The sequence below is a fragment of the Pseudopodoces humilis genome, chromosome 5 (assembly GCF_049639895.1).
Source record: "Pseudopodoces humilis isolate 2021_Gansu_Grassland_sample_001 chromosome 5, ASM4963989v1, whole genome shotgun sequence".
Lineage (NCBI taxonomy): Eukaryota > Metazoa > Chordata > Aves > Passeriformes > Paridae > Pseudopodoces > Pseudopodoces humilis.
This window is the reverse complement of record NC_142204.1, coordinates 4,942,083-4,968,662: the sequence shown is the minus strand read 5'-3', so window position 1 is coordinate 4,968,662 and position 26,580 is coordinate 4,942,083. Positions and strand designations below refer to the sequence as shown.

Here is a 26,580-nt window from a genome sequence, read left to right as displayed (position 1 = left end):
CTGTTTATTTCTCTTAATTTCTTTAGTGTCTGTTGTGATTTAACCCCAGCCAACAACAAAACACCGTGTAGCTATATCCATCACCCTCCCCTCACAGAGGGATGGGGAGGAGAACTGAAAAAAAAACCAAAAAGGTAAACCCTATGGGTTAAGAACAGTTTAATAATTAGAATAAAATAAAATAGAATAATAATAATAATAATATAATAATAATAATAATTGCAGTGAAAAGGGAGATTAAAAAAAATAAAGATAGAAACAAAACCCAAGAAAGACAACTTTTTGATGCATGATATGGTTGCTGACTGATATCCAATCTGTTCCTTAACAATCACTGGTTCCTCCTGGCCAATTCCCTCCAGATTATATATTGGAAATGGCATTCCAGGGTAGGGAATATCCCTTTTGGCTAGTTTGGGTCAGCTGTCCTGACCATGCCCCCTCCCAGCTTCTCGTGCAGCTTCTCACTGGCAGAGTATGGGAAGCTGGAAAACCCTTGACTTGGGGTAAACACAATTCAGCAACAACTAAAACATCAGTGTGTTACTGACATCATTCTCCTACTGAATCCAAAACACAGCATACTTCCAGATACTGAGAAGAAAATTTTCTCTCTCCCAGGTGCAATCAGTGAATTTTCCTGGCCCTCTTGCTGGCAGGCATGTGCAGAACTGCTACTGTGACAGCTTCATAATTGTTGAGTAGCAGTGTCCTTGCCAGGACTGATTCACAAAGTAGGAATCACCCCCATTGCTTTGACACACATACAACATCAAGCACTGAGTGAAATGCAGATATCTCTCATTTTTTATCCCAGTGTGCACATAAGTTGTGTTTCTCCTTTCTCTCATGGGATCTGACAGTTCATTTCTATAGAAGTGCCCTCCTTAGGGGACTATGGAAATCTCCAAGCATTGTTCTCACTCCTGGATGCTGGTGCAGTTTGACATTTTCTTTGCTATTTTTATGATGATGGAAAATGAATGAGACCTGAGATGGGAATGCCAATCTTTGTGATTCACCCCAAGCACAATTCTTGACTTAGTCCCATATTCATAAAACTTCAGATTATTTTAATTATGTTTGTTTAGTTCAAAATATCCACTTCACAAGGCCCAGTGAACAGCCACAGCTGTCCAGGACCTCACTGCCCATAGCCTCTGACACTCACCTGGGAGGACAAAGATCTGGGACAGGAGACTGGGTCTCCAATATTCCAGGCCACTGACCAAACACTCACCCATGCAGCAAATTGGGGTGACATCGGTTCTTCCTCTGACAAATGCATTTTCCCCAATAACGGGTTTAAAACCTTACCTTCTGCAGATATTTGGTGCTTAAGCACCATCCTCCTTGGTGTTGCTATTGAGTGGATTTGGCAGGTCCCTAATGCCACAGGACAAACATTGATCTTTGGTAAAGTCCAGTGAATCCCACTCTTATGCATGTGCCCCTTGTCATGCACCCCACAGGGGAGGCAGCAGGGTACCTACAGTCACTGCTGGGACACAAATGATGTGATATGGGTTTGTTTTGCCAATAATGTGGTGAAGGATGAATCCTTTCATCATGTGCTCAAAAATTCCAGTCTCTTTAAAGGATATTTAAAGGTGCTGCTATTATCTTTTCCAGTCCAAGATTCCTTGAGACTTTTTTCCTATTAAACACTCTCCTTTGCACTCCCCACCCCAAATATAATTAATACCATATATTGACAAATCCCAAAAATGTCTTAATTTCAGCTGGAAATGACAATAAATAAAAGGAAAAGCCCCAAGTCACCTGGTCTTTTAATTAATTTTAATTAACTTTATTTTTCCCAAGCTGTCTTGTCATAGCTTTTTAAAATATAAATCATACGTATCTTGTATAATTTTGTTATTACATCATAAAGTGCATGGAATCATTTAGTACACTGAGTACTAGCAAGAAACTGCTGGAAACCTAAAAAAGCTCTACTTTCATTCCAGTTTCCTTTGGATGGTACTCTCGTGGTCCTTTTGAGAACTTCCATTGTTGACTGTTGCGCTATAACAAAGCTACTGGAAAACAGATTCCTAACCACAACACTTGGCATCCTAAGTGTTCTGGATCAAATTCTCGTGGTGCCCGGAGCCTGTGGCTGATTTGTCCTTCCAGAAAACCACCTTCCTCCTTCCCTGTGCCTCGCTGTTTGCAAGGACGGGCTGCATGCCGGAGATCTCTTCACCTTCCAGGTTACCCAGTCAGGTTTTGTGCCCCGGCTCATCTTGGCTGGTCCCATGGCAGAGGGAGCTGCATGGCAGCCTCTCCTCTGCCCCTCACACCCAGGAGGAAACCCAGGGGCAGCAGCGGCTCTTGCGGCTTCGTGAGGAGGGAGGGAGCCGAGGGGCAGCTGCAAAAACGGTGTCTCGGTTTGTCTGCACCTCCCCAGCCACAGGAAATCCCCTCACTCGGCAGGAAAATTGGTGAGCAGTGTTTTTAGACCTGTTCACATGCTGAAAATTGATGGTCCTTGCTTTCGGGGTTTACAGTGGAAATTGCAAGAAGGTGAACATTTTCAGGGTGGCTGCTAAGATACTGCTTCTCTGATGATGGATTTTTGCCTGGAACACCACTCACTGGGTGAAATCACAGTGGAGATATCAGTTTTCCTAAAGTCTGGTCTCCTTTTCTGGCCAGTAAATTGACTGGATTAACCGGTCACTGTTGACAAAATTATCTTTTCTGCTCTTTGTCTCACAGGTGCCTCTCTCCCCGTTGGCTGAGAGGGTCTCATCTTGTGGAGAAAACCTTTTTCGGAGAACCCAAAGGACAGCAACACTGAAGAAAATGGACACGGTGCCCAAGACCAAAGTCAGCCCCAGGTACACATACCTGAGGGAGAAATCATTGATCAGAGCCTGTGTCAAAGGCAGTGCACAACTAGAAGGCATCAAGGACACATTCATACTTTCATCAGGTGAGGCTGGGTGAGGACACTTCAATCAAGGGGATGGCCCTGGAGAGAGCAGTTTGTCAGCTCGCCCAGGTCAGGTATAGAGCGGTCTGTGGTCATGAAAGCATCTCAGGCAATGACTGACCTCCACCCCAACGTGCTTCAGTAAGAATAGCATGAATATTTTTATATTTTAGGGTAGTTACTCTATTTTTTGGTCATCTTATAAACAGAACCAGCGATATATCAAGACCACTTGATGGCATTTTTGGGTAACAGCCATAATGACAGCAACAGCAGCACCAATAACATCATAATGTTTTATTAGCAAAAACAGTCCCAGCTGAGATTTTGCTCTTTCCTTCAAGTTTTCAAAGCAAGATGTACCCTCCTCTCATGTTTATTTCCCTTGTGGTGGGAGAAGGGACAACCAGTTCTCCCATTTTCCTCTTACCACTGTTACTCCATTCTTCATTTCTGGTGAATCCTTTCACAAATGCAGTTCAGACCATTACTGTCTAGCAATAAATTGATAAAGACAACTCTTCACACAAGCTTCTAGATAAGCCAAGCACATTTTGTGGCACCTTTGCCTTTCACTTTTTGATCCAGCTCCAACATGGAGAAAAGTGAGGTTTAATAACTTGTTTACGCACATACATTCAGTATGACAGCAGAGATATTGAAAGCTGAGGGAAGCTTTAGCATAAAATTGAAGATTCAACACAACTTTTTTTTTTAAGTGTCAATTATTTTCAGCTGATACTGGAACAAGATGATCTGCCCCTCTCCCCCCCCAAAAAAGAGATTGAATCAAAAGAGACTGGTGAAATGTGAGTATTATTGTTAATATTGTTAGTCAGAGTCTTTCATTTGGTTTCAAATCCTTCACTCAAATTTTGTAACAGAAATTCTTCTACCAGTGCCAGGTGTAGACGTACTTTAAGAACAAAAGTTAAAGAATGGAGAAGAGCTGTTACCTGAGTGCACTGGAGTCATAGAGTCTGCACGCTCCTCTTCCCCCACATCTTTTGCTTCCCCATTTCAGGCAAGTGGTATCTATGGCTACTCCGAAATACACTGGGGCTGGAATCCCAGCTGGGTGTATTTAACAAATAGAGGTAAAGAAATTTACTTTCCAGGGTGATCAGTTCTGATCTAGAGGCCCATTCATGCAGAACATTAAATAGTGTATTCTAACAGCAGTGACACTTCCACACTGTTTGCTGGTTCGAGAAGACGTGCCTTGTGCTGCCCAGGCACACACCACCCTTTCCTCCCTGTGGGAAGCCAGGAAAACATGACAAAACATCAAAAAGCCTGTGGAAGTCTGTGGAAGGGGTGCTGGCCATGGTTTTGTTTCCTCACCCTGCGGGACTTCTCTGGGAAAAAAAAATAGGAAATACTTCTTTCTTGAGAGCAATGGGGTCTGTTCAGCTTGGGTTTAGGGATGTCCTGTGTGTTGGGTGAGGGATGAGAAAGGACAGAGACAGTGGGGCTGGGAGCCTGCTGTGGGGCTGCAGGAATCCTCCAGGTATCTTGAGATCCTACTGTGGCAGGGGCAAACCTACTGCAGCTCTTGGGGGTGATGGAAAGGAGAAGCCTTTTTCCATGTGCTGACGGGGACATCCTGGGCTCTGTGCCACCTGGGGAGCCACCCATGGCTGCTGGAGGAGAAAGTAAGCCTGGAGACAAAATTGTGGCTTGCAAAGGTGTAAGGAAGAGCACCTTTCACAGCTTGTTTTGATGTAATTTCATCCAGTTATCTAACTCTGCTCATGTAAATAGGTGACTTGCTTCTTGCTAATTTGTTTTTCATGAAGACCTAGAGGATTTTAGAATTTCCAGTTCATTGGCATCTCCTGTTACCCTTGATTTCAGGTGGCTCTACCACAAGGCTGCAGTGAACCCTGCCCCCAGGCACACCTGTAGTCAGATTAATTGCCTTAGAAACTAATGAATATATGCCTGAAAAGCAATCACAAATTCTCAGCCATAACTGTTGCATAGTTGCTGAGCAAGGAGACAAGATATAATTTTGATGTGAGCTTCATAGTCCACAGGATCACATCTCTATATATATTGGCCTTGTGTTGTTTAATTATATCTAAGACATAATTACGTGATTTATGAAGTACAAAGCAATTTCCTTTTTCAAACCTTTTTTTTTTTAATCATATGGTATTTATTTTGCAGATAGACATTGCGCTTTCCAACAACCAAAGCTTAATTCTAAGATAAAAGATTATTGAGGAGTATATTAAAACTGACTCAGGAGCACAAATAGACTTACCAAGTACTCTTATTGCCAGGGTATAGATACCAAGTGCAAGTGATTTCAAGTGGGGTTTAATGCATCTAAAAATAATAATAATAATAAAAGGGTGTTAATTAGAAATAAAGCATCAGGTGTATATAATTAGTACACAAATAGAAAGCAAGAGAAAGCAATGTGACCTTCTCATCCTTAATGTCATGTACTTTGACCAAATTGCAGAAATATGTAAAAGAGGTGATAAAAGCAGAATGACACCTAGGAATTCTGAACATCTATATTCAACATCACATTTTAAGATGGTTGTGGATTTTCAGATGATATCAGCACTTAGGTGTTACTAACACAGGACAAGAAAATTGATAGTGAAATCAGGCATCCATTGGATGGTTTCATTCAGTTAGACACTCCCTGAAATTCAGGATCAAGGCTGGTACAAGGTGTTTAGGCACTCAATTTTCATTGCACTCTATCTAGGATCAAGATCACATCTCCCGTAAAGGCACATCCTCCAAGCCATCCTCTGACAAAGCAGACCATTTGCATTTGCACTCTTCTAAGATTGCAGGGTGAGTCCAACACTCACATCCAATTCTTCTGGCTCCAGATGAGCCCTGCTCCAGACTTAGATCATCATCCTGGGTCCTTGAGGGAGGGAGAGGCAGGAGAGAAGCTGCCTTTCCCAGCCCTGCTATCAGCAGGATGTGTATGGAGCCTCTCAGACTTGTAGGAATCACCTGCTCCTCAAAATGTGCTGTTTCTCCCAGCACATACCAGACTGACTACTGCAATACCTAATCCAGCACAAATCTGGCTATATGTTTGATTTTGGCAGGTGAGTAGTGCCAGTCACATGATTAAACAAGGACATTTTTGGTATGTGGGGTAACATTGATATTGATACAGTAATTAATGAAACTTTTGTCACATTCTATTCAATATTAATCAGAAAAAATGAAATGGGCTGAAATTCAGTTTGTCACTATGGATGAACACAGCACTCTGGAGGTACAGTCTGTGTGGTCTGAACTAGGTGGGCTCAGCTCCTGCAAAAATTAATGTAATTGGGAATATGTTTAAAAAAATAATAAAGACATTTCAGAACTAACTCTATTGTTCCCCACCAGGGGTAGTTTTCAGCACTGTGTTCTCTAATGCCCTGGTCATGGATTATCATCACACAATCTGTCAATTGTGGCTTATACAAGCACTTCCATCTATGAGAGCATGACTAAAATGATTTTAAGTTGGAAGAACAGAATGTTGCTCTCCTACTACTACAAGCACTCCTCAGCCAAGAGTCCTCCTAAACAAATCTGAGGGCATAGAAAGCAAAAAGTAGAAAATAAAACAAATAAATGGATATTTGATGTGGTTTCATAGGATTTATAAACTGCAAAAAATATCCTCTTTCACATGAAAAAAAAATTGTTTTATTCTTTGTATTGTCTTTGAACGGAAACAGGAGTCCTTTGTGATCCTGAGTGATAGCCAGACCTCTTAGGGAGATCTTAGACTTCCTTTTTGCTGCCTACTCACCTGCTATTAATAGCTGGTGCTTGAACAACAGCTATCTGAACTGCAGGGCTTTTTTCTCAAAAACTGCAGGGCTTTCCCAAGTTCCTTGGCTACTGTAATTAGACTAATACCACCAAAATGACATTTCAGCAAATGACTTGGTCACCAGCTGCAAGCTGAATGACTTCAGTGTGCAAACCATCAAGGTAAATGTCACTAAATCTTATAAACTTTTAGGGATTTAGCTGTATTTGTCCTCCATGGCAGGTGCAGTGATATCCACTCATCTGAAAACAGCTTGCTTAAGTGCTGGAATCTTAACAGAGGTGACTGAATACTGAATAATTTTTGGAAGAGATCATTGGGAAAAAAATATATAATGAAGTTCTGCAACTTGACTTTGGGACTATTTGTGTTCAAAGAAAATTTATTTTCCTTCTGGTAACAGAAGCTCACTTTGAATTCTGCCAGATTTTTGGAGAATGTCTCTCAGTGATGGATTTCAAAAAAGACAAAAGTAAGTGTGAGCTTAAAGTGGAATTGTGCCCACAGGTCATTTGCAGTGCAGAAAAAAAATAAATATTTAACTTACTGAGACATGTTTTATTTTGCTGCACATCAGAGGTGGACACCTTCAATCCAGCAGGAGAACAAATAACTTCTCAGTTTCAGTTAAATGTCACTCGAACTAAAATGATTTTCTGCAGCAATAAAAGCACTGGAGCAGAACCAATAAAACTGTTTTGCTGATTTCATATAACAAAGTGGTTTAGTATTGTAATTGAAAACCTTTCTAAGCTTTTCTAACTGAATTGATTAAGCAGTAAGGGTCTTACTGCTTAATTGATTTACTTAGAAATCCAAGAGCAAGTTCTTAGGGCTGAGAAGGGCAGGTAACTCCATGTGATTTAAGTTTGTACATGTTCAGTTATGAACATCTCCCAAACACTTAATTTTTTATGCAGTGGAGACAAGAAGAAAGCAGGAGGTAGAATATGGCTACCACAATTTTGAGGCCAAATTTTGTGGTACCAGATCTGTACATTTTCCACCATATGTTTTATGGATAGAAGGAAGACATCATGTAGAGGGAAAGGGGAACGTCATCCCTGCATAGCTCTATGCCTGTATTTATCCAGCATGTCAGAAACAGCCACAGAGAGCAATCTGGCATAAATCCTGAAGGCTTTGCTGCAAGCTCTCCACTCATGAATCATCCTCATCTTGGCGCATGGACACTTCAGCTGTGCAGAAGCTTCAGTAAAAATGGTCTAAAATGGATTGTAGTGTGATTGTTCTTGGAGTGAGCCCTTGGGGAGAGAGAGATGCTGTGTGGTTTTCCAGCACTCAGTGGTGTATGAAGAAAGCTGTGCAGCTTGTGTACACCTCACTGGCAGTGTTTGTGCAGGGCAGCAGAGAAGGATCCTCACCTCAGCCTTTTCTGAAAGTCTCTGTGTGAATATTTATTCTGGTTCAAGGACTGTGATGTTAAGCCAGTTCTAACACTGGCCTTGTCCATGTGGCATAAAGATACCAGCAATGAGACAGGGCCTGGTCCAGAAAATTTAGATCAAAACCAAAGAGAATTTGGGAGCAAGAAAACACAGTTAAAATACTAAAGATTAGTTAGACTGGATTTACTGTTGTTTTGTTTGAGAAGCAGAATGTGCCCATCTGGAAATAATTTGGAAAAAGGAACTGAGAAAGAAAGGTTTCCAAAACAGAGCAGAGCAGGACTTGGAATCCAAAAATTGCAAGTAGCTGACAAAAACCCAGATTAAGCACTTGTAGTATTAAATGCCTTTTGCACTTGCTAAAATTAGCTTCAAAGCTTACAGTGATGGACAAATAGTTCCAGCAGTTAAGTATGCATTGGGACAAGCATTCAATAAATCTGTGATTATTACAACAGGAAAAAGAAATATCTTGCTGAAACGATCATTAAAACTAGGAGAATAATCTGGGAGAGAACAATTATATGGAATATCCCACCTAGCTGCAAAACATTTCCCAATACTAGGAATACCAGGAGGGGAGGGAGTACCAGTCACGTGTCAAAACACTTTGAAAACATTTGGCAAAGCTAGCAGAAACGATTTCTTACCTTAGAAGCAGTATGTATCCGGGTGTGCCACCTACTGACAAAGTGTATGAAGTGATAACTGATATTACTAGAAAATACAGAAACATTTTGGGACACTCATTTCCTTTTTGACATGGTCCCACCACAGCAGAGGAGCTTTGTGAGGATTCAAAGGTTTCCACGCAGCTGCAGTTAAAAAATACCTGGAAGAGAGCAGGCAAAAATGTATGATAACCTAAATGGTGGAGAAGTGGATGTTTAGAAATTGCACAACAAGCTTTTCTGGATGGCTGAAAATTTAAGTCCAAAGTGGGAAATGTTTTGCAAAAGGAAAAGGCTTATTCAATGAAGGAGAAAATCATAAAGTATCTACCATTGATGAATCTAGTTATTAGGTTTTTCCAAAAGTCTTGGTAGCCAACGGCTAAAAAAAAAAAAGCCTCCAGCATTCTCTGCTTGTGATTCCTGCCAGCAACAGCAAGGGAGAAGATTTTAAATGTTGGTGGCAGATTGCTAAAAAAACCCTGAGGAGTCCAGGGCTGAAGAGGATGTGCCCTGCTCAGTTACTCTGACACTTATTCCACTTACTCTGACAGACCTGGCTGTATCAGGAAAACCTGTCACATTTCCTATGGAAATGGAAGATGGCCTTACGGTGTTTTTCCCGCTGCCGTTGGATGCCTGGCAGCCGGCGAGGCAGGCGGAAACGTAGGTAACTCCATTCTCCCCACAGATGGGGTCCCAGTCATCCTTGGAACACGAGCAGCCTGAGTTGCACTCTGAAAACAGGGCTTGCTCGTAATCAGTCATCGGTTTACTTCTGTGGGAAAAGAGAATTGCAAAGGTGTTGCCCAGGAGATGTGGAGGAAATCACGATCACCTCCTGGTTATGCTCTCTGCCAGGCATACCTGGCCACACCTTCTCTCTGTAGCCCATTAAAGGTTGTCTCTTCACATCCACACAGCAGTGTAAATCCTTATTTCTCTGTAATCCAAAGGTTTTCACACTATCACACCACCTGCTGTGAAATAGTATTTACTTTGTTAAGGGGGACAACTAACAATTTATATTCATGCATTTTCTCAGATTTTTTATGGTTTCAATTTCGCAGTTTTAACACAGTTAGGCAAGTGGCAAAGAAGGGATTGAGTTACCCATGGGAAATGGTCTCTGTAGAAGTTAGCAAGGAACTTATCAGAATGTGATTAATCCAAACTGAGAGTCTGATACCTTGCACAACAGCTCTCTGCCAAATTCAGTCACCAGACACCAGTGGAGCAGCTACCAGAGCTGCTGTGAGTCAGTGCTGGAAACTCTTCCCAAAAAGTTAGTTTTACAGAGTAATAGCATGGGCAAAAATGCTAGCCTCAGGTGTACCATCCTCATGGTTAACATCATGAATCCTTAAGTTTTGAGTTCAAAGGCTATTAAATGCCATTCATTGTTCAGTGGCACACAAAGGCAAGAAACAATTAATTGAATCTCTTCCCCCCTACTGAGCTACTCTCATTTCCAGGAATTACTGGGCTCAAAGGATGGGTCCCATGGCAATAATAATTAAAAAGTAATCAGAAAAATAATCTGCACTTGTGACATAAACCCCTCTGGTGTGTGCCGTAACCATGAGAAGGTCATGACACAACGCCCGCTGGAATGGAATGGTTTCCACTGATTTGAATCAAATTTCTGGGGAGCGTATTCAGGTCAGTCACTCTCTTTTCAACAATATATACTTTGTGAAATAAAATGAGCAAGGAGTTTGGTTTGCAGTAGCCCTTCCCAGTCCTTCCCAGCATACCCGTGGTACGACACAGTCAGCCCGGCCACGTCCGAGTTCTCACAGCCCATCGCAAACAACGAGAGGAGCAAAAGGTAACCAAAGAAAGATGATCCCAAGGAAAGTTTTGCAGCCCCTAAAACACCGATTCCGAATTTTTTCATGATCAGTCCTCCAGAGAATATGCCAAAGGCCACAGCAGGAATGTTAATTAGACCTGAAATCAAACAGAAAAATCTGTAATAATGAAAACCCCGGCTCAATGGACTAACCTTGTCAGCCACAAAAACAGCTGCAGCAAGCAGATGAAGGAACAAAACGTAAAAGATCTTCAGTCAGGGCATTTCCTTGGAGTGCTACAAAGGTGCTGGGACTGCTTTGAAAAACTTACTCCCAAAGACATAATTCTTTGCTGGTTCTTTGACAGAGAGATTATGGATAAGGTTTAGACAATGCTCTTCCAATTTCTTAAGCTAGGTGGGTTTTTTTTTTCCACAATTAGTTTGTCAGTGGAGTCATCTGCTGATTCCTAGAGGACAAATTTAGTTTTATCTAATGTTATGAAAGCCGGAGCAAGACCTGCCTTTTTTATTGTTTTTAGTGCTTCAAATTGCTCTGACAATTTTGATATCTATCTGAGATTGTGATAGAAACTGTTTTTTAAAGAAGAAGAAGAAGAAGAAGGAGTAAAAGAGGCTGTGAAAGAGAAATAAAGACTGAGTTTGAGTCAGCCCTCAGGTTTCTTAGGAAGGGTGGATCTGGAGAGAAAGGAAAAGCAGGAAGAAAAATCAGCTTATTGCAGGCAGGGATAGCCACTCATCAGGATCCTTCCCTAACCAAACCATCGCACACTCTGTTGGATATAGTCCCTATGCTCAGAGAAATCAAATGGTTCTTAATCCTCACTCAGTTTGCACATACCTGAAAGCTTAGCTCAGAAAATCTTTAAATACAATGAGAAGTACTATACTGAATGTAGGGATTGTTTTCTGGACTTTCTTTGGCCATCAACTATACTTGAAGATTTCTCCTTGCTTTGAGGAGTTTCGTGCCAGGAAATTCCAGCTTCTATCTTTAATGGAATTAACATAGCACAATGGATCATTACAGCTTTTCTGCATATATATACCTCTGTTGCTGTGCAACTAATGCTGCTCTGAAAAACAAGGCAGTTCCCTCTGTGTTGGGTAGATGTAAACCTCTTTGCTGCTTAATGCTGTTGAAGCCCTGGACTTCTGGAGCTGAACCCCACATGCAGGTTCAGCAACTGGGCAGTGAAGCCCACCCTCCTGAAGTCAGCTACACAAATTTTGATCTCTGTACCCAAAGGCTGAAGCAGCTTCTCTCTCTTGTGTTGTATGGAACAGCCTGGGGTCTGACTTGAATTCCTTTTATTTAACACCAAACTCTTCAGAGTCACCTATAGCACTCACTGAACTGATTTTCATTTCATTGGAATAAATGGGAAGCCGTCAAGGCAGCAGATCTGTCTGATGATGAATTTATGTAAATCGTTTTAAAATTACTTCTCAGTTATTTTCTTGTGTTGTACATATATTACTTTTCAAATTTAGTTACATGGGAATCAAGATATCCAATCATGTAAACTTTTACAGTAACTCTTGCATAGATAAACTCAGAGTTAATTAGTTCTGAAGCAGAAATGAAATAACTTACCTTCTGTGAGCTATTACTTAAAATCAGACAAGGAAGGAGAAGAAATGAACATACCCTAAAAAACATACAATTTTTCCTATATATATATGCCACTCCTAAAATGTTCGTTGTAAAGATAATCAAGAAGCAGATGTAGCATTACCTATAACAAAGTTAGTTTTTGAAGATGTCTGCCCATACTGTTGTTCAATATACTTTGGCTTATATGTCACCATGCCAATTAAAGAATTGAACTGAATGATACTTGCACACAAATACAGAATGTAAACTGGATTCCCAAAGAGGTTCTTCAGTGATGGCAAGAATTCTGCAAGACAAAACAGCAGAAATAACAAAACAGCAGGCCAGAGAGAGAATAACTGCTGTGAGTAATGCTTTGCAACCTGTGTGCACCTTCCAAAAAATCAAAAACTGCAAAACATTTCAGAGGGAATCTGTGAAGTTCCATGATGCTCCTAACAGCTCCCCCATTTCTGGGTGGAGGAACAGTGGAGCAAAATACTAAGCATCAATTTCCCAGAAGAAATATCTTGTTTTAAATACCTTCTTTCCATCATAAACTAGGAATGATGTGGTTTCTATGTCTTTTCAACAGCTGCAGCACTGTTTACCTTAATTTGGGGCAAAGAATGCTCAGCACAGCTGACAGTATGCACAGATCTATTGAGGTACAGATTCAAGTTCTGAGGGAGAATGCTTTTGGCAAAGCATGGCCAAGGAAATGCAATTGTGCAAACCAGTTCCTGTCTAAATCCAGAGAGCCTCCTCTAATTCTGTAGCTGGTCTGTGCCTGTCTATATTCTGATCAGATATTGGATATGTTTTCCTAATGCTTCAATTTACAGGAAAAAAAATAGCAAAAACCAAGGGTTGGTTTTCTTTTGAGCACCACTTCTGCAACAGTCACTACATTTGAATAAAACTTTTACAGAGCTTCATGATATGTGCTGGGTCACTACTGTAATTCTAGAAATCTCAGCCAAAGACATTCTCATGCAAAAACAAGTCCAGAGAACATTGAAGAGACCCTTTTGTGTGTCCTATTGAGTTGCAGAGTGAAACCTGAGGGAAAAAACATAATTCTGAGACCATTAAAACAGGGACTCAGAAAGCATAAAACTTTTAAATCTAAAAGCCTTTGAGAGGAAATCTCAACAATCAGGAAGAAAACTCAAGTGATTTGCCTTTTGCCATCTCTGCCAGCTTCGCTTGTTGCCAATAGGATGTGGGTTGGTCCTTGCTCTCCTCAATGAACTTTGAGTGCTCAGAAGAGGTGCTGGAGTCCTTCCTGCTCTCAGGTTTTGGGAGGTGCTTGGGCAGGAACCAGAAGGGGATGCCGGCCAGGACGCTGATGACCCCAGCTATCAGGTACCCCAGCCACCACGCTCCCACCCACTGCACGTCCTTGGGACTTATTGTGACTCTGTCTGGAGAAAGTGGAAAAGAGGAAACAAATAAATACGTTTTGAGAATGTTTGCTGCTAATAAGGAATGTGGTTTTGCAAGGACTTTCCATCCCCACGCCGCCAGGTTTAGCTGTGCTCTGTGTCACTAAGGGTGTTTTACAGGAGCAGCTGTGGGGACACACTGAGGACTTGCTGATTGCTGGGGCACAGCAGCAGCCTGGCCCTGACACTGCTGTGCCACTTGCACATCCCCAGAGATGCTGCAAGGACCAGCACGTGGGGCAGGCCCCTCACTTGCTCCCAGTCAGGCTGTTCTGCACAAAAGCCCCGGGGAAAAAAAATTGTTTTCCTCCTGGTTTTATTTCTTCCTGATTTCTCAGAAGGAGGGCAATCAGGAGACTTGGTACCCCCTGCTAAACCACTTTTCTAGGCAGCAACAACCTATTAAAAAATCACATTATTAAAAGTACTACTATTAAAAAAGCACAGGCAGGATCCTGAGCCTCAGTCCTGTTTCCTCCTGGCTCCCATTATCTCCCCAGAGCCTCCTTACCAGAGCATCTCTTGGAGGCACCTGCTGCAGATCTGCTGGGGCTGAGGAAGAGTCATTCCTCCTTCTTCCTCTACACCCACCCTTCTTGCCAGCCTATTCTGCATGGAACCACTACACTGCTGTCATCTTTTTCATTTCACAAAGTGCCTACTCTACCCCTGCTAGCCCCTCGTGCCTAGAAGATAACCAGAGAGTTCTTGGCCTAAAATAGGCTTTTTGGAGCCTGTCTGGATTTTTAAACTGAGTGTTCTGACTTACCCAGGTCTACAAAGCCAATGTCAACGTAAAGTTTGGCACAGAGGGATCCCAGGAGAAAGCCAAATATTGGCCCTATAATTGCAGCTGTCTGTACACAGCCTGGAATAAAAAACAGGGGACTGTTACACTCCTGAGCTGAAAAGGGCACTGGTTCTTCTGCATCTAACAGCAGATGTGATGGGCAGAAAGAGATGCAGCTACACAAATTGAAATATTTTCAAGAAGAGAAATAGTCATCAATAAAATTTTCCCCACCAGGATAACACTTTTTATTGTTCTCCAATTAAAGAGTTAAATTCAGCCTGAAGGAAATAAAGTCAGGAAACTGAACTGCCTAAACTTAACAGCAGCACCAATCTACAATTGCTAGAAATGCTTTAGGTGATAGGATTAAAGTAACTGGAAAGCAAATGCCAATTTTTAAATTTAACTGATAACTTTAAGTTGAGGTAGGCCCTGAATAGGCTGAGAAATCACTTTGCTTTGGTTCCCACTGTTAATATGTTTCAATACACCCTCAGCCAAAATTTCTGAATACTTTGAACTTGAACTGGGAAGACTGAATCTTTTACAGGGAGAATCTGAATTTTTTTTTGCCTTTTGCCTGGCTGGAAACTTGTCAAGAGCAGATGCTGATGAGATAGGACTTCCTGGTAATATTTCAGGTAAATGGGCAGTGATCAGACAATGAACAGAAGAAAACATAAGTCCAAAGTTTCTAAAGTTTTGGTACTATTGTTTATAATCCTACATGAATCTGGAGGGAATGTTTTGAGTGCCTACTGAAATTCTATTTTAAGTGCTTAAGAGAGTGCCTGTTTTTATCACTTTCCAGAGAACTGAATGTGCAGAGGCTCAGCAGTCCACATCCAGAAGAATTAGAAAGATTAGGGTAACAGCAGGAACCCAAGGTCAAATTCTTTTACCAAATTAAGATAATGGAACTGTGCTGGTATAATTAAATGGGAACTTGGTCTCTTGAGTGTACATGACTGTTAAATAAACTTTAATATTGGAAATTATGCAAACAAAACAATCAGGGCAAGTTAATTCATTCATTCCATTATTGAGAGTGACTCAGTTTCCTCTGGGGAAGAATCCATTAGGAAAAAGAAATAATATTTATTTTACCAATATATAAGGCAGCATTCTCTTCAAGAGCATAATCATCAATGTATGCAATTCCCAGGGGCTGGATGGGGGTTTCACCTATTCCACGCAAAAGATTTCCGAGTAAAACGTAGATCCACATGTAGGAGCCTGCTTCCTTTTCACACCCTGTGTAGATAACAAGAGACAACAACTATGTGTTTATAGTAAGAGTTTGACACTGAAAGCTCAGGGCTTCTAAAATACTTCTGTTGTGGGAGAAACAGTTTGAAAACTGTGAAGTGGCTTGAAGTAGACAATTTTTTGCCATGAGCTGCCTCAAGGATACTACAATTTTCTTCACAATTTGCTGCCACATCCCTTTTTAGAAAACTTTCACTTCCTTCTAACCAAAACTGGGATTTCCTGACAGAGAGATTTGGGAAACATTAATCATAGTGAGCACTACCAGCCCCGAGATTTAACAGAGATCATTCTCACCTGCATTTATTTTTGCTTGAGGTTTCTCCAAGGCTGAGAGTGGAGTTTGGCTTTTATCCTGCAGACATGGAGAGAGGCTAACAGTCGAATTGATGGTGGAAGGGAATCTTTCATACCGGTATCTGTTTAGAAAACAGAGTTGTATTTATTCATAAGTACTGATAAGAAAAAGCAATCAGATCTGTAGCTACCAAATAGGCCTATAGTACTTAAATGCAAATTTCTTCTGCATCCATATGAATCCATCTGGATCCATTGCCAGTGGTAGTTTACAGGGGATAAACAGAGCTCTATTTACACTGCAGCTGTACATGAAAATGGTCTCATTGGTTCTTTCTGAGTCAGTGATTCATTTCAGTTTAGCAGGCACTTGGCTCTACCATGATCCATGAATTTGGACTAAGAGATTATCAGACACTGGTGTATCCTCTGGCTTGTGATTGGTACTCAGATTGTCTTCCTGAGTGTCATCATCACTTCTTTAAAGACATTTCAACAATTTCTAAACCACATCAAAATCTGACCAATCAAGATCAGAGACTAACAAAAAAATTAGTTGATTACAACTGAAAATAGTGTACACATTAAATTATTTGTTCTACAGTAATAAATATCTTCACAAAAAAAAAAAAAAAATTAAATGAAGTGACTGCATCCCCATGTGCCTATTTCTATCTTCATAATCAATGCCTAAATATTTTAGTGAGCTGCCATTCAGTGTGCACAGCCCACCTGGAAAACACTGATCACTTTGCACTTACCGTCCCATGAAGAACTGGGGCATTGCGATTAGGAATGTTCCAGCTGACATAATTAAGCAGCCTGCTCCAATTATTCTTGGCCTATGAAGCTTTGCTCCAAAGTAGCTCACTAGAATTATGATCAGGAGGTTCCCTTTGAGAGTACAAAAGGAAAACGGAGTTTTACTACTTGTTGATAAAAGATCCCCTAAAATAACAGTTCCTAGTATTTAGTATAGGCACTGATTTCAGGGAGGCAGGGCTGATGGGGTTGGTCTTTCTCCTTCTTTCCAGGCATCCTACAGGAGCCCAATGACTTCTGTGATAGGAAAACCATAAACCATTGGATAAACAGCTGGAAAAGAGGAGAAAGACTGTGCCAGCTGAAGAGAGCAAATAACCAGAAAAGCAGAAAAAAGAGGAATCAAACAGTTTTATACACTTAAATTAAGATTTCATTCCTATGAGTACCACAGACCACTGAACACCCATGAGATAAACTCAGTATTCTGAAATTGTAAGAGACAATGACATGCTGGAAACCTTAGTGTGAGAGGGAAAGAGAGGGACCAGACAAGAAATGTAGATTACAGTAGTTAGAGGTTTGTCCTCCTGCTGTCTAATAAATCACAAAGGACAAACACTTGTAGGGGTGATAGATTTCTGCCTGCAGAAATCTGTGCAGGCAAATTCTCCTTCAACACTCAAAATGTCTATTAGTATGAGTTACCCATATGTTTAGCTCATCAAATTACATTTTTGTAATGTCTGTGCTGAATTGCTTGTATTAGCAACCTTATCCAGTGGAACATAATCATACTGATGGTTCCACTTATCTTTACTAGTTGAGTCTTTCTCAGTTTTATGCTTCAGGGAGATTCATACAATCATTCTTCACAACAAATTGCATCACTCTTTTTTTTTTCTGAAAATAAAAATGGGTTTCTACAGCACATACCAATTTCAAAACTTCCATCAATAACACCAACCAAAGAGGAAGGGATGTCAAATCTTCTTTCTATTTGTGTGATAGTGCTTTTTAGATAACTTCCTGACAGTGCTTTAGCAAAATAAACAAAAGACAATGCAACAAGAAATATCTGTGAAAAAAAAAAAAATCATAGTGATTAAAATCAGGCAGTCTGATTACAGAAGATATATAAATTATTTTTAAACAAGTTCTGCATTCCTACCTCCTTTTTGCCAAATAGCCAAACCAATTATTTCTCCTACTTCTTATTAAATGCTAGACTGCAGATTTTTTCATCTCTTATGAGCATTATTGATAAAAACTTAATTGACTCTCAACCATTGCTAATTTCAGGTAGAAGCCAAAGCTACTTCTCTGTTGAAAGACAGAAACTTGTGATTTTCTCAGGAGGGAGTGTCTTACACAGTAACCATATGGGGAAATGCTACGTGTGGCTTGGTGGGGAGGTGAGTTTATTAACAATTTGAAATATGTTACATACTCTGTGAGATGAACAATGACCTGCCAGGCAATTCTCTTCTAGGATCAACCTTCTCCTACAAGATCCCTTCCAATCTCTAACACATGCATCTTCCTCAGAGTGCACCTTGCATTTGCTGGGGACAGCCTTGTCCCATCCTTCTGTTTTGCAGAGATGGTTTTCTCGTAGCTATCACTATATCTGTTTTGGCATGTTCTTCTGTATCAGGAGTGGGCTTTGGAAATTAAACTCCATTTCTCATCACAATGCTTTGGTATATACTTCAAAGGGGCAGACTGAGCCCCTCTACCACAAAATTCAACTGGAAGATGAGGGTTTGTCTGAAATGCATGTAGTAGGAGCACAGGGTCCTTAGAGTAGACTCTTTGCTCCTGCAGTTCTACTGCCTAAATTTGCCCTCACTGAATGCAGCCCAGTTGAGTTTCTGTTCTCCACAGATATTTACACACAGTGCAATTGGTCATGGAAAGCACAGCATTGCTTTCTACCTTCAGATAGGGCTGGTGACTCAATATGAATATGAATACAGATGCTTTCTGTAAAACCCAGTCCCAGAAATTAAGAGACATGTTAGGGTTTTATTTGAATAGAAGTCTAGAACCTTGTGCTGCTTCTTCATCCTCTCTGACAATCGCATTCCCAGTAAGCAGGTGCCCTGAGCAATGCACTCACCTCCTGTGCAGATCTCCTTACAACATCTCATTTGACAAGGCACAGAGGTAATCACTTCACTGCTGGATGCAAATTCTTGTGTTAAGGTTCAAATATATCTGTGTCACACACTTTATCCAGGGCTAGTTATCCCTTCTTCAGAAACAGTTGTGGGTAAATAAACATATACAACACCTCTCTGGTTCTTTTTTCCTACAGCAGCAGCTCTGAAAGAACTCTCTAGTACAAATATTGTCACAATATTTTATATTTTCTGTATATTTATGCCCTTGGATTTTAAACAGCAATGTGAAAGCACTTTTTTTTTTTTTTTTACAGGATAATTGTATAGGTAAACTACAATTTAAAATGTTTCTGAATGTCCTTGGCACAATTTTTTTTACTGTGTTTGCAACTGTCCCAGGTGTGCAGAGGTGGAAAGACATTCCTGATTTAGGTCTGGGACAGGAAGGTACACATAATTTCACATTCTTCTCTGGTTTGTCAGTGCATGTGAATAGATATTTCACCACATCTTTCTGATTAATAAAGGCAATTTTAAGACATAGGAGGGTTAATAATGAAGGTTGATAATTGGTAAAAATAACCTGTTGTATCTGCTTATTATTTTCTAGACACATTAGGCAAAACCTGAAGCAGATTTCTTCATGACTTAGAGATACCTTTAATAATTTCATTCTGACTCAGCAAGACCTAATCAGAACTAAAAAGGGTTAGTTCACCAAAAAAAAGGAGAGGTTTTCTAAGTTCTTACAGGAATACATTAGTTATATTGGTTTGGGTTCCCAGAAGACACAACTTCTTTAAAGAGAAAGAAACTCCACTGAAATATTATTGCTTTTCTGTTTATGGAGTTAATAAGCTGATTCCTGACTGGCTAATCTGTGACTGAAGTTTTATTCATTGAGGGATTGGATTATCATTATAGCTAATGGAGAAGCAATGATAGAATTATATTATGGTGCAACATCTGTTTAATACAACTCATCTTCTATTTCAAAACAAAACCATTTAAAATTTATAGACTTCAGGGAAAGTATGTATGGGGCTGGATTAATATCTGAATGTAGATGTGTGTTTGAGTGAGGGGCAAAACCAACAGAAATAAAGACTGTGTACGATGAAAAGAACGGGGCAAGGCTGAAGACTCATTTTCTGTGTAACTCAAATTATCTCACCATTGTATGGTGATTTTGAGACCTCATAAAGAGGGTCAGCATTTTGGAAATCAGGTAGAGGCAGCAGGCAGAGCTTTGTGCTGCCTGCCCTGTCCCTGTGTCCCAAACAGGGAACAATGCTCCTCCGAGGTGTAGGTAGGCACAGCTGCATTGTGAGGCTCAAAGCAGGGACCTCCCATCGTGTCCAGGAAAAACTTCTTGTGGGTGAGAGAAATGTAGATAAAGCAGAAATACTTCTAGTTTCATTTCAAAGTCACCTCATGCAGAGTTCTCTTGAGTGAGGAACATTACAATGATGCTTTAATAATACAGCACTCGAAACACACGGACTGTAATACAATATTACTTTGGGGGAGCCCAGGAGACCACCATGGCTTCTATTTTAGGAAAGCAATCTGTACTGACAGCTGCCTGTGGAATCTCTCTGCCACTGCTCTGCTACCAGCTTCAGGTGGAGCAATAAAGAAGATAGAGGGACTTTTTAGGATGGGTCCTGAAGTTCTTATAATATGAGAGCCTCAGCCAACAAATGATATTTGATGACTGCCAAACGTTAAGCAAATACATATCTGAAGAAGATTTTCTTGTGCCTTAGAAATACCTTGAATAATTTTATACTGACTCAGCATGACATAATCAGAACATATAAAGGGATCATTCATAAAAAAAACCAAAACCCAAAAAACAAAACAAAAGAAAAAAACTCAAACAAACAAACAAACAAACCCCCCCAAAAAAAAGAAAAAAAAGAGAAATTTTCTAAGTCCCTACAGGAATATTCAAAGACTTGTACTCTACCTTTATACCTCCACAACACGACTGTTTTTCCTTGGATGCGGATGATTCAGATTTGAATGAAGACCGGTCCACAGGCAAGACTGTGTTGTTTGAGAAAAAGTGAGTATTTTCTTTTGATGAAATCTCCATGATGGTATCCTCTGCCTCTAAAGCAGAAAACATGGAGAACACTTTAAAAGGGCATCCTATTAGCTCAGCCTCAAAAGCTCATCATGTGACAGCAACACCCTGCTGGACTGTTTTCCCAACAACAGCAATTACCAAACTTTACAACAGAATCTGCCCATTGCACTGGATGTTTAATTATGGAAATTTGCAATCCACTTGCCTATAATAATGGAGATTAAATCATACTCAGCAAACAGCCATCATCTTCATTCTCTAGCTATCATCAATGTGATTTCATTAAACATTTGTCCAAGTGTGGCCCTCAGACTAAACAAGGCTCATTATCATTTTAAACAACATTTCTGAAGTCTACATGTAAATTCACGTTTCTAGATGTGACCAGGTCTGCAGAGATTTCTCAGTGCTGATCTCTGAATTTCCCATAGATCTGGGACATGAAGTAATTAGATCAAAGGAAATCTATCCCCGTTAATGAGGCACTTGAATTGTTTTAGATGGAAACATTAGCTCTAATCGTCTGATGTTAGCTAATGAGTTACACAAGAATAAAGAGGTTTAGTTCCCTTTACCATTTTACATAGAGTCTTAGAGCTCAGTGGTTTCAGGAAAAATGTGAATTTGCTTCTTTTCAGGTAAATACAAAGAAGTAAAGAAAACCTAAATACTGCACTTCGAAAACAAAAGATATCAGTAATTCTTAAATCTCTGGTTACATACTGCAGTACTTTGTTCTTAATTTCAATCTCTAAATGAGATCTGAAAATGTTTATGAAATCAGCTTCTGTGTTTTAGGCAGTCCTAAAAGTCCTAGCACTTTCACAGAATTGCTGCCTGAAAATATGAATAGGAAAAGTTCCTGTTCTTTCATGTTTCTCTGAAGACAGAGATCTTAGATAAGTTAAAAATACATATGGTTTTATGTATATGTATATACTCTGGATACATGTGTTTTCATGGTTTCCCAAACAAGCAGAAGTACAAGTACAAGAAGTACAAGTGAAAATAACAAAAGTATATCTTTAGATGCCAAGATTTGCTCATAGGCTCTGTTCATGTATGAGCAAGACAAAAGGACTTTGCTTGTGGCACCAAAATTTTCACTGAGATCTCTCCATCATTTAAAATAAGAGGTATGACTACATATAAGAGAAATATTTGCATTTCACACTGTCCTGACAGGAACTCCAATGTATTTTCTTGTCAACACTAAAGAGTAGTGAGATTTTTTTTTCAATTAAAAAATATTTTTGTGCTTGCTAAACGCTTACTGCACCTATTCCTGTTCTGCTTCTGATTTTCTTGGTGTCTTGGGAAAAAAGCACACTAAGAATAGTCTCTCTCTGTCCCACCTTTGAACCTGTACAATTGGGAAAGACAGCATGTACCTCACAGGACTTGCATGAGGATAAATTCTTTTATGACAATCACATAAGGGGTGCTGCCATGTAAGCACATCAAATAGCCTCTTCTGTAAGGTTTGAAATACTCTGCATATTTACAGCAATTTTGGAATAAAAAAACCCGAAGCCTGAAAGAGGGAAACCATGTGCACCACAGCGAAATGAATTGTCTTTATCTCTGAGCAAAGCAACTTCCAGCTAGAGTAGGTGTGGCAGAGGTGCAGAGGGTCTCCTCCACTGCACCACATATGTAGGATTGGTCAGAACACAAAAAAAAATTTGCTGTGGTGGTGTGAATATGACAAACTGATGTTTGACAGCAGCATGCAAGCTTGTGTTCCTCTGAGCTGAAACAGATCTCAGATGGGCAGCAGAGCTTAAACTAAACTTATGCTCAAATGATTACAGGACAAAAATTGGTAACATTTATTTTCTGACTGTCAAATTGAAGAGTGCAAGGAAGGCCTGATATCCCTGCAGGCTCTACAGGTTTTAATATATCCCCAGTTGCTCTTGTGGCATGGCTTTAAGGAGGTTGGTAGTTTTCAGAGCCACCTTCAGCCATGTATCTCAGAACATCAGTTTGGTTGCCCTGACAATGCCTCTGATGGAAACATTTAACACAACACAGAGCACAGGGAAATGTGCCCAGTGGAACCACAGCAAACTGCACTATTAGTTTTGATCCTTCCTCTTCAGTGCAACCAGAATACACAGGGCTGTTTCACTGCAATCACAAATTTGCCACTCAAATACAGACTGCCAGTTCCAGTGGGAGGTGAGGGACATCTCTGGTTTTGTCCAGGTAAATACCTGGATGGTAAAGATGGTCTCTTACTGAATTTGGTATAGTGATAACCTCAGGTTGTTGCCATATCTGGGATACTATATTTCTCTATGACATAGAAAATGAGGACAGAGAATGTCTAAGCATTTCCTTTCCAAACATGGCAGGAATGCCAGGAAAATGTAATCATAGAATCATAGAATTGCTTAGGTTGGAAAAGACCCCTAAGATCATTGAGTCCATCTATAGACCCACCACTGAGAGGTCCACCACCAAACTCTGTCCCTGAGTGACACATCCACCCATCTCTTAAATACCTCCAAGGATGGTGACTCAGACACTTCACTGGCCAGCCCATTCCAGTGCTTGACAACCTTTCCAGGAAAGACTTTCCTGGTATGCAATCTAAACCTCCCTGGTGCAACTTGAACCTGTTCTCTCTTGTCCTATTGCTTGTTACTCAGAAGAACCTGACCCCCCTCTCACTACAGCCTCCTTCCAGGGAGCTGTAGAGAGCATAAGGCCCTGAGACTCTTTTTCTCCATGGTAAACACTCCCAGCTCCCTTAGCTGCTCCTCACTGGACTTGTGCTCCAGACCCTTCCCCAGCTCCCTTCTCTGGACACATTCCAACATCTCAAAGTCCTTGCAGTGAGGGGCCCAGAACTGAGCACAGGATTTGAGGTGTGGTTTCAAAGTGCTTAGTACAAGGGGACAATTACTACCTTGGTCCAGCTGGCCACACTATTGCTGACACAGGACATGATCCCATTGGTCTGCTCCTGCACCTTTAAGATTTCTTTCTTGAACAGTGTCCAGCCTTCCTTGAACCCTTTGTCCCTCAGAACTGCCTCCCAAGGAACTCCGTCAACCAGACCTTCCCTCCAGAAGACCAAAGTGGCAGCTTGCTGAACTCCCCTCCTTACTTGTCCAAGAATTAAATCTCTTTCATTTCATGATCACTGTGACACTAGACAGCCTGCAAGTGCCACATCACTTGCCAGTCCTTCTCAGTCAACAAACAGGTCAAGTGGGACACCTGCCCTCGTTACCTCTGTCACCAGCTGTGTCAGGCAGTTTTCCTCCTCACGGCAGGAACCTCCTAGACCTCACTTCCTCTCTGCTGTGCTGTATTTCTAGCAGACTGCCACATCTACCTTGCTGGCCTTTCCACTGACTCCTACCCACAGACAGCTGTCCCTGTTGGTACTGTCATTAAGCTCTAGAAATCAAATGGTGCTACCCCACTGCCTCTCCCTCTGTGCCTGTCCCTTCTGAAGAGTTTGTGACCATCCACTGCAGTGCTCCAGTTGTGCTTCATCACACCTACAACAACTGGGTAAGTCCAGGTGGGTGACACCCTGCCTGTGCCCACACCTTGTCCCTGAATGTCTCCTGGACTCACAGCTGGGGCTCAGACCCCTCCTTCCATCCCTGGCTCCAGCTGCCTGGGGTGTGGGAGCCCTCTCTGGTGGCTCTGCTTTCCATCCCACCAAAAGCACGTCCAGAGCTCACCTGTGACACAGCTTGCATGGCAGTGGCACTCACCGTCCTGAGAGCTGGCATGTGGACCTGTGCCTGATGGTCAGGTCCAGAGGCAGACCTGTTCCTGAGCATGCATTCAGCAGGCTAAGGCACCTCCAGGCAGTTCCTGAAGTGCCCCTCCACTCATCCAAACTCCAGGCAATGAGAAAACATCCTTCCCCTCTCTGGAAACTCCTCCACTCTGCAGTAAGCCTCCTTAGCCATGCCTTTGCTGTGTGTCAGCCCACAGGCACTGGAGCTGCACTTGCTGGGCTGGGTGGACACAGTTCACCCAGGAACCCTTTCAGCTAAAAGACATCCTCTATTGAAAGTGAAGCAACGAAGAGAAGAAGAAAAGCCAAATCTTACCTGGCAGCAGGAATCCCCAGAGACGGTGCCTACTAGTTTTCATAGGTAAGCTTCCTCTCCTGCTTATGCATACCCACACTTGCATGCACAAGCACTGGTCCCAGCTTACAAGGGGGAAAAATTGGAGGGGAAAACCTCCTCTTAGAAATGACCTTGTCTGTGGATGTATTTCTTATACTGGAAGTAGAGAAAGAAAAAGAATGGGCGTGGGGGAACTTGTTTTGTCTCTTGTTTTGCCTGAGCATTTTCTATTTGTCTGCCCCCCATCCTCCTCCCCCACCTCCCCAGGTTTTTCTTCCTCTGTCCCCTCCTATCAGTTCCAGGACACTGGAAAAGCAAAGCAAAGATACTGGGTGCCCTAGATGGGAATCATGAAGGGCATTTAAACAGCTCATAGAGGGTATTTTCTTTGCAAGTTGCTCTAAGTTTGATGAGGCACGTGACAAACCTTGTGGAGAGGAAAAAAAACCAAAACTCTGATCTTATTAATTGCTTAATTCCAGGAAACAAAAGAATTCAAGGGGGAATGGACTTGGAACAAAAAAAATAGAGAAAGTGGGGAGTGCGTGAGAGAAGACAGGCTGGAGGGTGAACAAGTGATTCACAAATATTTCTTATCCAGTCCCTGGTCCTCCCTGTTATTCCCAGTATGCCCTGCTCCCCAAAATCTACAGGGCAATGTCCCTATCAACATGAAAAAAACCCCCAAAACCAGAGTGAAAAGATCCATTAAGGAGGAGGACAGGACTGCATGGGAGAGTCAGTCAAGTCCTTCACCACAAACAAAGAAAAGGAAAATATTGAAGACTTCATTCCCACCCTGAGTTTTTCCTGCCACAAGGTCACAGCAGCTGAAATATTTATTTGTAAGTTTGGGTAAAGGTGAAGGATGTGACTAGTTCCCTCTGTAGTTTGTTGAGCTGAGAGAGGCTGTAAATCCCATCTTCTGCTACCCTGTAGGCTTTGATTATGTAAACAGAAAAGGTATTAAAGTTAAAAATTCTTCTTCCTTTTCCCTTCTTATTCCCTCCCACCCTCTGCAGTACATCAGGTTCCCATGGCAGCCAAGACCTCACTCACACAGCCAAACACAGAGTAGGCTTTTGCTTTCCTAGATTTAATACAAATTATTATCCTTTCCTTTGTTATTTCACCATTTTGGGTTCTTAATGCGGCTGGAATTTTATTACACTACACATAATTCACATTTTGTACTTTAAAGTGTCTTGTATCCTTCTTTGGTTTGGAAACTTGGAAATCTATTTTCCCCTTTTCTAAGAGATATCAGGGTGCCTAATAGTTCACAGTAATTAGTGATTAGGAGACTTAGTGATTATGAGCTCTTTCAACCTCTTTAAGAGAACAGCTTCCAGGCCATTTCCTTCAATTATTAGGAAAACCGAGTTTACACAATACGGGATCTGTACTAGTTTTGCATGACCTTTAATCTTGATTGC

At 41.2% G+C, this 26,580-nt stretch overlaps 1 protein-coding gene across 1 annotated transcript; it reads right to left on the bottom strand.

The window, feature by feature from the left end:
- Positions 1–2,090: 2,090 nt before the first annotated feature.
- Positions 2,091–25,205, bottom strand: SLCO1C1 (solute carrier organic anion transporter family member 1C1). The gene is made up of 15 exons (XM_088055122.1): positions 25,124–25,205; positions 20,916–21,061; positions 17,754–17,895; positions 16,817–16,949; positions 16,056–16,177; positions 15,597–15,743; positions 14,466–14,564; positions 13,433–13,675; positions 12,391–12,555; positions 10,593–10,788; positions 9,448–9,613; positions 8,815–8,996; positions 5,211–5,275; positions 3,898–4,015; positions 2,091–2,856 (listed from the first exon to the last, which is right to left on the bottom strand). Exons 1-15 carry the CDS (start codon positions 25,164–25,166, stop codon positions 2,634–2,636), a joined length of 2,190 nt encoding a protein of 729 aa, XP_087911248.1. The 5' UTR covers positions 25,167–25,205; the 3' UTR covers positions 2,091–2,633.
- Positions 25,206–26,580: the final 1,375 nt, after the last annotated feature.

What these genes read in the sequence shown, in the direction of transcription:
- SLCO1C1 (XM_088055122.1), bottom strand. Translation starts at nt 25,166, where the DNA reads ATGAAAACTAGTAGGCACCGTCTCTGGGGATTCCTGCTGCCAG. An exon ending in CGTGTTGTGGAGGTATAAAG is followed by an intron (nt 17,896 to 20,915) that starts GTAGAGTACAAG and finishes TTTTTTTCACAG; the next exon opens with ATATTTCTTGTTGCATTGTC. An exon ending in TGATGGAAGTTTTGAAATTG is followed by an intron (nt 16,950 to 17,753) that starts GTATGTGCTGTA and finishes GTACTCTCAAAG; the next exon opens with GGAACCTCCTGATCATAATT.